This window comes from Tarenaya hassleriana, unplaced genomic scaffold, assembly GCF_000463585.1.
Source record: "Tarenaya hassleriana unplaced genomic scaffold, ASM46358v1 Cleome10, whole genome shotgun sequence".
In the NCBI taxonomy this organism is placed as follows: domain Eukaryota; kingdom Viridiplantae; phylum Streptophyta; class Magnoliopsida; order Brassicales; family Cleomaceae; genus Tarenaya; species Tarenaya hassleriana.
The window spans coordinates 1,410,607-1,420,621 of record NW_010960188.1 but is presented as its reverse complement, the minus strand read 5'-3'; the positions used below and the strand labels follow the sequence as shown (position 1 = coordinate 1,420,621).

The window sequence follows — 10,015 nt, the reverse complement described above, 5'->3', positions numbered from 1 at the left end:
CACTAAAAGGGAAAACGGAAAAAAAAAAAAAAAAAAAAGAGGAAAGTAGACATGAGATGCTTACTTTTCTGTTTCGCCAGTCATCAAGTGTGAGCTTGAATCGTTCTCCTGTCTGTTTCCACCATCTGGATTCATACAATTATGTCTATGCTCTGCACTTTTCGCCAATCGGTACAGGCTGTCTCTTATGCACAGTTTTGTCCGGATATCCAACTGAAAAAAGCAGCATAAACTAAACCAAGTAAATGCAAACGTAGACACATTCATCATTTCTATTACACATTCTAATGTTTCCTGATGTCATGGGAACTAAGTTTTGCATATCACCTTCGGCACTAGCATCAGAATTCCACTAAAATGAGCCCTTTAGTCACTCTTCTTGACCATGAAGTAAGAGATTAGATCATACATTTGACAACGCATCCACCATTATGTCCTGAGACTCTAATCTACTGTACAGGTTTCTGTCTGTATCATCTTTAATCAGGTGATCAAAGTAAGTATTGCCGCAAAAGCAGCTTTCCTCAAGTGGAACATGCCTTTTATTTGTGCAAATTACCAAGAATCCGAGTCACCAAACAAAAGGTGAATATGTTTTCTAACATTAGGAATCCATGGTACCTGTTCTATCACTCGTTGGAGCTGGCAGAAACTTGTTGCTTCCAGCGAAATGCCATCCATAACAGAGGTAACACAAGAACTCTCCTGTGCATGTGATGACTCCAATTTGGCCACATCTTTTCTGTCCTCATTCTCGTGTCCAATCTTTTGAGCAGGGGCAGAATCGGAAAATACCATCATGTTCGGCTTATTACCGTTCCTGACATTTGCAGGAAAAGAAGGACGTGTATCTCGACCCTGCTGCAAAGTTCCTCTTTTCTCAAAAGCAATCACGCTCGGAGTATCAACAGTTGGACCATGTAAGCTCTCTAACGATTGTGCCTGGTTTGATGTATAGGACTCATTTGAAGTGGATGGAGGATTGGGATTGTTCTCAGGTTTGACACCAGCTTTACTTTCAGATACTGATATTTGATGTGAAGACTGATCATGTTTTAAATGTGAGAATGTAGCATCTGGCTGCCGGAACGCTAATGGAGGGTAATACTGAGAGGTTGAGTTCTCATATTTATGTTCTGCGTCGATTATTTGCCCAGAATTATCACTCTGATGTAATATCATACCATTCTCTGAGTACCGATTTCTTTTCCCATTCAAATGATGCAGATGCTTGGTCTGCTTTTTATTTAGATTGGCCTGTAAGCAAAATTAAAATAGATTAAAGGAAGAACTACAGGAACAAAAATCAAAACCCATTGTAGGATCAATATAGACCTACCATTCCCAGCCCATGCAGGATGCAAGTGCAAAGAGGGAGATTTGAGACTATTGAACTAACCTGTTCATCCAGCATCGAGATATCCTTCTTTTGTGAACTTGTATCAGATGCATCAGCTGATACTTTCCCAAGAGCTGAAGCGGCACAAACGGTAGATCGAGAATCATCTTTACCCGTCTGGTTAGACTCACTATTGGTCAATGACTCCTCATTTTCCAGCGCAGAAGCTACATGATCTTCCATCATTTTATTCAGTTTACAATCATCTGCCATTGCAGATTCAGACTCATCCGTTGGTTGAGAAGAAGAAAACCAGCACAAGTCTTCTTCATTATCAAGAATCTCAAGACCGAAAGTTGAATCGCAACTCCTGCAGCGTGCAAAGACAGGGAAGTGTAAGCTAAGTATCATCATATACCTCTTTCAATTTTTCAAGAGTTCCACACGGAAGATGTCCCACACTTACCTCAACATCTTGTCCACGTCCTCAAAATTTCCTATGTCACTCCAGCCATAGAAAAGATCACTGCTTTCTTTATCGTTGCACCCATTATCGAAAAAGCTGAGATTGTTTTCAGTTGGTGGACTGTAATTGAGGGAATAATTGTACAAGTTGTCATGTGTTGCAGCAGAATTGTCACCCAACAGCGGACCAGCAGCACAGAAGTTGTTCTCAGTCGCATCTATGTGACTGCTGTTGAAACCATGGTTTGACATCTTTGAATCCTCCGATGTTATCTTCTGTAGATCTTTGCTTGATTCAGTATCACCAGAAGCCGGAGATCCACCACTGGTTGTGCCAGGCCAAGGACTTCTTTCTATCATAGCACCAGCCCCAGTTAGATACATATCACTGTCTGTACTATTTATTTCGCTACCCATCATATCATGTCTCCGTTTCTTCCGGCTATTAACTACAACTGCGAGATGATCACTATACTCATAAGCAGAATGAGGCACTATGCCATCACCATCGACACCAAATTCGCCCCAAACATTACCGTCCAGCTGAAAAAAGGGAAAAAAATAAAAGAAACCTTCAGTTATGCAACAAAAAACCAGCCTTAGCCATACTGACAAGAGAGGAAATGCAGAGGAGACAAGTAAACTCTATGCCTTGGGACACAGAACACATTCAAAGAGTAGCAAAATTAATGAAGCGGAGAACAATATAGAGTGTGAGACAGCACAATTCGCCTAATAGATTATTTGCTGTTATCAAACTCACTAGAGGTGAAAAATCCGCAAGATATATTTCAAGACCGTCTAAGAAACGAAGAGCAGCAACACAAACTCTTTATCCACAACCAAGTTAGTAGAGGTCATCCAAAATATGCCCTCCACCACCACCAACAATCATCTTTCTCATGGAATCCTGAAAAAATTGGACGTAAACACAATCGAAACTTTTAGTAGTTCTCAAGCACATTAAACAAGAAAAGAGTAATAGGTGACGGGAAACCTAGGGCTGGCCAATTCGGTTTGGGTTCGGTTTGGTTATATTCGTGTTCGGTTATTTCGGTTATAGAAAAACTATAACCATTCGGTTTTTATATAAACTTTGGTTCGGTTCGGTTCGGTTTCGGTTCGGTGTCGGTAAAAAGTTTAGTTTTTCGAAGAAATTGTCAGTTTTTTTCTCGGTTTTTTCGGTTATTTTTTATTCGGTTCGGTTCGGTTCGGTTTGATTTCGGTTTTTTCGGATTTAAGGAAATCATAACCGTTCGGTTATGATGTCGGGTTCGGTTCGGATACGGTTATGTCTTATTCGGTTCAGTTCAGCTCGGTTATTCGGTTAATAACCGAAATGGCCACCCCTAGGGAAACCTATAATCGGTTTTCTCCCACCTAAGGTGTAGCATCTTAAGAGCCATAAAGAAAGTCATGCTCATCGGCACAACCGAGATACCAATCTAATGCCTACCGATTGAATTTAGAATATAAATATTGCAGGAAATTCCCAGAAATGCACAAAACGTCTAAATAATCAGAGGATACATATCACCAGAACATGAAAGAAGATGCACAATAGACGACGAAGGAAGAGGCTTCTCAAACATTAAATGTACTGCAAAGTACATACAGAACAGCGATGAGCCATAATACTTGAAATTTTACAACCAACTCACCTCATACATGCACAAGTCCGACATTCCTCCGAGATTCTTTAACCACCACTAACATCATGCACAGTTTTCTGATATGTCATCTTTATCGTAGAGTATATAACTCCAATAAGGGTTTCTGAATAAGAAACATACACATTTAGATATTAAACAACTGGAGAAAACTCCAATAATAAAGTATAGCATATATTCATCTCATCAATCAACCATAAGTTTTTTCTCACTCTATAACAATTGAGAAATTTAACAGTAAACATAGTCAAGATGTAAGAATAAATATCACATTTCAACTTGAAAAACTATATGTAGCTTGAAGCACGATTAAACAAAGCCATGGAAGCCTAGAAGGAATGTAACCCAAATCCTACACTTGCACATTCCTCACAGAAATTCATGTTTCCCTACGGGCACTGAACTCTACAGCCCTCAACGGAGTGAGCACAAGCCAAATTCCAGTCATTAACCATCCAATAACAATGGAGACCTGAACTCAACATGTCAATTCTCCTTTTTTTACTCAACAATATCAAAATTCCAACCTCCCATCTTCCACTCTCACTCTCGTTCCTAAAAAATTATATTATCTCACATCATCATAGAGAACTAAACCTTGAAGAAACGACTAATTTGATAATGAACTCCTCGTATTCATTATTTTCTGCAATTTAAGTCTACAACAAGTGAATCAACGGAGAACTAACGATGAAATGGAATTTTAACTACTATTTCAAGGGAAAACTGTCAGAAGTCGCTTTTTTAACGGGAAAATAATAAATGCAAAAACGAATAATCGAATTTGCGCATTTCTTCAGATACTTCTGCTTCTCTTTCGTAAGCGAAAAACGAAAATACAAAATCGATCCGACTCCCACAAGTTTCTAGGCGATCAAACAGCACATACAATCAACGAGAATCCCAACAAAACCAAAACCCTAATTTTCCAACCAAGTATGCTCACCTCAAACACAGATGCTTCCGACAGCAGCCAGAGAGTCTTGAGACGAAAATTTTCGGGAGGAGAAAACAGTTAACCGTAAGATCAGGGGATTGCACAGAGACAGTACGGACTTATCACCAGAACCCTAGATCCAGAGAATCTTAAGTTGAAACCTTCTGGGACGTTCTAGAGATGTTCAAGAAGAAGACGAAGAAGGCCTCCAAATCTGTCATTTTTTTAATATAAATATTTTATTAATTTTCTTGGGGTGAATCAAAAGGCAAGTGACCAGGATGTCGACACGTGGCATGGAAATCAAAAGGTTAATCGAGCGGGGTGTATATCAGAATTCGTGGACGAGAGGGGAAGAGAGGATCCTATCATTTTCCTCAATCTGATTGGTCCACGTTCTGACTCGTGTCGGTTTTCTATTGGCTACGAGTTGTTAGTAATGCACGTGTTCTGGTGCTGATGTCACCCTGGGCTTTCCGTTACCGTTCACCGTTTTCCCATGCCTTCCCGTGTGCTTATAAAGTTATTAAATAACCAAGTTGCAATTACAAATATTAATAATAAAAAGAAAGTATTTGGGCCGGAAATATAACTTAATGGGCCTAGTTCAGTATAAGAGAAAAGCCCAAAGAATCTTTCTGAGCTCGGCCCTGTCACTGTTGTCGGTGTCCCGTCAAATTTCTCCGAGAAGGGAAGAAGCTCCGATAGACTTCGTCAATGGAGGAGCAGAGCAGAGGGAGCGAGGAGAGATGGCGAGGATCTCTAGAGAATCTGACGGAAATGGCCTCGAACCTCGATTCTCTCCAGAAGCTTCTCCTTAAGAAAGCTGTCTTTGTCGAGGAAGATGCATTCGCCAAAGCTTCCCTCGTCTCCGAACAAGCCCGAACGATCAAGGTCCGAAAAAATTGTTTTTAGGTCTTCTTGATTGAATTATTTGAGTTTTATTGGATGTATTGCTCAATTTTTGTGTGGATTTGATGTTTTGGCTTTGCAATTGGCTGATTTGATCGTTCGATCTAGTTGATCATGATTGACCGTTGCGATCGCGGATTGGTTTTAGGTACCGTTCTGTGGTACTAGCTTGGTTTATCATACTGTATGAGTTTGACATGAGATGAGGAATACCAAGTATGCTGTTTGGTAGGTGGCAAAATTAGGAAAATGTTAGTGGGGGTTTGTAGTTCGGGGAAAACGAGTGTTTTCTTGGCCTAATCTCAAGGATGAGAACGATGCTCTTCGTTTCTACGTTATGAGTTGTGCCCTTATCTTTGTGGGGGTAATTGGATTAGTGATCTTAATGGATTCCGGTAGAGCTTGGTATGTTCTGATCATTAGAAACTGTTTGCCTGGTCAGTGGTCACTGGAAAATATAAACCCAGTTAGTGATCTGAAAGGAACGCAGCAGCTTAGAATGCAGGATCACTATAAATTTCTTGCTTCGGTGATCCTTCTGCGATGATTGGGTTTGAATTCCGGCTTTTGCTGATAGTGTGCTGGTGGTGTTGTTTATCTGATGTGATTATGGATGTTCTAAAATCCGAGGAATCTGAACCTTCCCAGTTAATCATGAATGTTATACTGCTTGTCTGGCTAGAAGCCATTCTGTGTACTATATTACTTACCTAGTTTTTGTTGTTTGGCTGTTATCATTGTATATGATAAAACGAGAGGGTTTGGTGCAGATTCTATTACACATTTTAGAGAAATGATTCTCACATGTATAACTGAGGCTAATGATGTAGAAGTACGCGAGTATTTTATCATGTGCTATATATATTCACTTTCATGAGTCTGATAAGCTCCCCTTTCTCGCATTTGTTTAGGTTCTCGAGCAAAGGGTAGAGACGCTTGAGAGAGAACTGGATGCCGCCATCACGGCTGCTGCTCATGCCCGGTCAGAAAAACGCCAGGCCGAGGCAGCTCAAAAGGCTGCTGAATTACGTGCGCAGGAAGTCACGAAAGAACTCGAGAACACCACTAGTATGTATATTCTTGCATGCCCCTCCTTTTTACAAACGCTTTAAGCCTGCCATTGGAAATTTAACCCGAAGCAACCCACAAAGCAGAAATCCAGCGGGTTCCGCGGCCGAATAGGATTCACTTGCAAAGGAAACCTAAGGGTCTACGGATTAGTTTACAGTATATTTACAAGACCACGTATCTGTAGTATCTCCTCTCACTCGGGGTTTAAAATCTGGTGTGGCTAAATGTACGAAATTGCAGAGGTTTTCAAGTTGCATATGGAGGAGCTAAAAGGGATGCAGGAACAGATAGCGAAGCGTGACAATGAGATAAAGCTATTAGAGGCCATCATTCAGACCCTCGGCGGGAAACAAGGCTTACCAAAGTGATGTTTTCTTAATCTTCTCTACTGTAAATTGTACACTCTCATTCCCGTCTTATCACAAGAAAATGGCCTTTGTAACATAATCGTAACTATAAGGGACTGTGGAACGGCGTCATTTGCCTCTTTTTACTCCTCTTTTTTTTAATTAGGTGGTCCATTTTGGTTATTTGGATATTAACCGAATAGCCAAACCTAATCTAAGACATAGTCATAACCGAAACAAATCTACCATAAAAATCGAACGGTTATAATTTTTTAAAATGCGAAAAAATAAAATCGAACAGAACCAAACCGATTAAAAAAATAATTGAAAAACCGAAATCCCAATTGGTATGTAGTTTTTTATAATCAAAATAGTCGAACCGAAATCCGAGATGATCACCCAACGTCGTATGTCGTATGGATAAAAACAGATACATACGCACACTCAATGAGATCAAATATGCTCTCTTGCCAGATTTCATACAGGATTAGAATAGAATTAAAAACTTTTAAGATGCGTAGAATTAGAATATAAGCATCTCTCGCCGTGGAGAAATGCTTATATTCTTAAATCTCTTTTACACGTCGAATTGAACTCTATATGTAGATCACGCGTTCGTGTTTGACATATATACACGTACGTATAGCAATAAATCAAATGTATATGGGTAACGTTGGATATCATGCGGGAGTTTAGCTGATATTTTCTTTCGTAGAAGATTCCTCTCTCTCTCTCTCTCTATATATATATATAGTTGGAGAAGGAATATGCATGAGCATGATATATATGTGAGTCTCACAAAAAAAAAAAAGATATATATGTGAAAAGTAAAAACAGCGACTACTGGGGCTTTTGTGATTTCTTCACGTTGTGGGAGTCCTTTAGAATCGATGGATAAATCGGAATTGTCTCTACATACATTGGATAAAATCGGAATCACCTTTTGTTTAAGGCAAGAAATCTACAATTCATTAGTCAACATTCCAATATGCACGACCACACAAAAAAAAAAAAAAACACCATTTATATATATCGTATGTGAAGAAAAATGGTAAACTTCAATCCATGGCTTAGACATCATTTTATTTTTAACCATACGGCTATCTTTAAGCAGTGATCAAATTGTACGTCCGTATCACGGGCCACGTTCTTTTCATTTTATTCTGTATTCAATAATTCAAACAAAAACTACTTAATGCAATGCATCTAACATAATGTTCTTTTTTGTATTCTAAAGAGACATTACTGTCTTTGATGTCTGACCAAATTGAGAATTTCGTTACGTACACACATAACACATGTACGTATATATATATATATGTGCATGTGGTGTGTGTGTACACATATATATATATATATATATGTGCATGAGTATGTAGGTGCAAATTAAACTCAAAGCACAAAGCTACAAATTGGCCAATGGGTTCGGAGCAGTTCCCTGATGTTTTCACTTGGGTCCAAAATATCCCTCAAATCACAAAATGGTCCTCAACTTCTGTCTCCTTTCGAATTTTCCCCTCAACTTCCTCTTTCCTTTCCTCTCATCCCTCCCTCGATCTCTTAGCGCAGAAGAACCCTAACCCTAAAATCCTCACATTCTCCATCGTCATCCGATCTACTCTTCCTCTGTACCTCTGGACTTCGAACCAAATCAACATCAATCCCAAATCATCGAACCCTTTTGATGAAGAAACCATTGTCTCTCTCATGTTAAACTTCATTCATGATGTCTTGGGCTATGCCTCCAACAGGACAACTTCCACCATCAAGATCCCTAAACCCAGCTCGTGTAACGATCTCAAAGACATTTTCAACCTCGTGTTTCTCACTCTTTCGTTCCTCGTATCGGTATACGAAACTCCCACGTCTCTCCGTGATGACTGCCTCAGCTTTCTCAACGACCATCTGGTTACTTGTCGGCTAAGGCAACCTTCGATATCTCTGATGAAGCTTCTAGGGTCCAACTTAGAAGAACAGTGGATGAGATCTGTTAATCTTGCGGTTACCAACTGGCTTGTGGGTCTTCAAGCCACCAATGGCGGCAGCCGGAGATTTGCATCGTGGCCGTCGTTCTCTTATGCTGTTTCCACTTCTGGGTTGTGGAAAGTTCAGCTTTATTGTCCATTAGTGGCCATGGAGGTGGAAAGAAAAAGCAACCCATTTGTCGATTCGAAGCTGTTATTCTCCTTGAACTTCCACCAGCTCGAAGGAGTGATGCAGTTCAACTACAAGGTTGCAGTTAGAGAGAAGTGGATCGATGTGGTCGTCAAGATCGACAACATAAGGTATGTTATCCTTTCAAAGGGTGAACAGGCAAAACTTCAAAACCTAATCATGATAAATCTCCGTGCAGATACGATGTAATAAGACTTGTAAGCGAGAGACTGATGGCGAGGAAGGGAGCAGGGGAGCAAGAGAAACATTTCCCATCGAGAATATCTCTGCAGCTAACTCCGACCCTTCAGACAAACATCATAAGTGTCTCCGTGAGCAAATCTTCCAACAATCCGGGAAGGGAGTTCGAAGTGGAGAAGAGCATCGAAGGAGCATTCAACCCACCAAACTCGATAGGTCTGACAATAGCCACCAGAGAAGCAGCAAGAGTGAGCATGACGCCGTGGAAGTTCGAACAGTCCGTCCTCGGTTACACGGCAAACCTCAACTGGCTTCTCTACGACAGCAGCCTCGGGGGAAGGGAGGTTTTCTCGTCAAGACCCTCCAAGCTCTCGGTGATGATGAACCCGAGGTCCTGGTTCAAGGACCGGTACGCGAGGGCATATCGGTCATTTACCAGGAGAGGCGGAGTGATATTCGCAGGGGATGAGTACGGAGAGTGCGTGGTGTGGAAGGTGGGGCGAGAAGCCCTGGGGAAGACGATGGAGTGGGAAATCAAGGGTTCCATCTGGTTGACCTATTGGCCTAACACGCACAAGACTTTCTACCATGAAACCCGGAGACTTGATTTCAAAGAATTTCTTTATCTCACCATTGCTTGACACGTGGTTTTCTTTCTGACGTGGCAGTAGTGACACGTGGATAACATTTTAGTTTTATAATTGCACAAGTTCATTTCATAATTTATATTTTCTTCTTTTTTTAATTACTGATCGTGAGCCTAATTTTTAACTAATTACTTCTTGGAACTGTGATTAGGGGTGGACACGGTTACATAAGATTTGAAATGATGAAATTTTTGTATAGAAAAATTTAGAACATAAGAAAATTGAACTAAAATAAAAATATTTTAATAAATAATAAGAATAATTTAGACAAA

General features: G+C 40.2%; 3 protein-coding genes across 7 annotated transcripts in view; 2 read left to right on the top strand and 1 right to left on the bottom strand.

Moving 5' to 3' along the window:
* The window catches only part of LOC104799974 (protein LNK1), a 5,704-nt gene extending 1,087 nt beyond the window's left edge, over nt 1–4,617 (bottom strand). For 2 of the 5 annotated variants that reach the window (XM_010522674.1, XM_010522681.1), the window contains exons 1-6: nt 4,421–4,617; nt 3,466–3,580; nt 1,806–2,347; nt 1,400–1,709; nt 622–1,257; nt 65–213 (exon numbers count right to left, since the gene is read on the bottom strand). In XM_010522674.1, the coding sequence (XP_010520976.1) occupies nt 65–213; nt 622–1,257; nt 1,400–1,709; nt 1,806–2,347; nt 3,466–3,489 (1,661 nt within the window). In that variant the 5' untranslated portion in view covers nt 3,490–3,580; nt 4,421–4,617. Of the gene's footprint in view, nt 1–64; nt 214–621; nt 1,258–1,399; nt 1,710–1,805; nt 2,348–2,567; nt 2,715–3,465; nt 3,581–4,420 lie in introns of those variants that run through there. The other 3 variants (XM_010522686.1, XM_010522688.1, XM_010522692.2) reach the window with 3 other exon arrangements.
* A 434-nt stretch (nt 4,618–5,051) lies between these two features.
* Nucleotides 5,052–6,889, top strand: LOC104799966. Its single transcript, XM_010522663.2, has 3 exons — nt 5,052–5,305; nt 6,235–6,391; nt 6,635–6,889. The coding sequence occupies exons 1-3, from the start codon at nt 5,129–5,131 to the stop codon at nt 6,760–6,762; spliced, it is 462 nt and encodes a 153-aa protein (XP_010520965.1). The 5' UTR covers nt 5,052–5,128; the 3' UTR covers nt 6,763–6,889.
* Nucleotides 6,890–8,106: 1,217 nt separating this feature from the next.
* On the top strand, nt 8,107–9,841 carry LOC104799957. Its single transcript, XM_010522650.2, has 2 exons — nt 8,107–9,026; nt 9,095–9,841. Exons 1-2 carry the CDS (start codon nt 8,161–8,163, stop codon nt 9,735–9,737), a joined length of 1,509 nt encoding a protein of 502 aa, XP_010520952.1. The 5' UTR covers nt 8,107–8,160; the 3' UTR covers nt 9,738–9,841.
* The last annotated feature ends 174 nt before the right edge of the window (nt 9,842–10,015 follow it).

Bases quoted from the DNA above. Each gene is read 5' to 3' on its own strand.
- LOC104799966 (XM_010522663.2), top strand. From the start codon at position 5,129: ATGGAGGAGCAGAGCAGAGGGAGCGAGGAGAGATGGCGAGGATCTCTA. The intron at 5,306-6,234 runs GTCCGAAAAAAT...GCATTTGTTTAG, and splicing joins AACAAGCCCGAACGATCAAG to GTTCTCGAGCAAAGGGTAGA. The intron at 6,392-6,634 runs GTATGTATATTC...ACGAAATTGCAG, and splicing joins AGAACTCGAGAACACCACTA to AGGTTTTCAAGTTGCATATG.
- LOC104799957 (XM_010522650.2), top strand. From the start codon at position 8,161: ATGGGTTCGGAGCAGTTCCCTGATGTTTTCACTTGGGTCCAAAATATC. The intron at 9,027-9,094 runs GTATGTTATCCT...ATCTCCGTGCAG, and splicing joins GTCAAGATCGACAACATAAG to ATACGATGTAATAAGACTTG.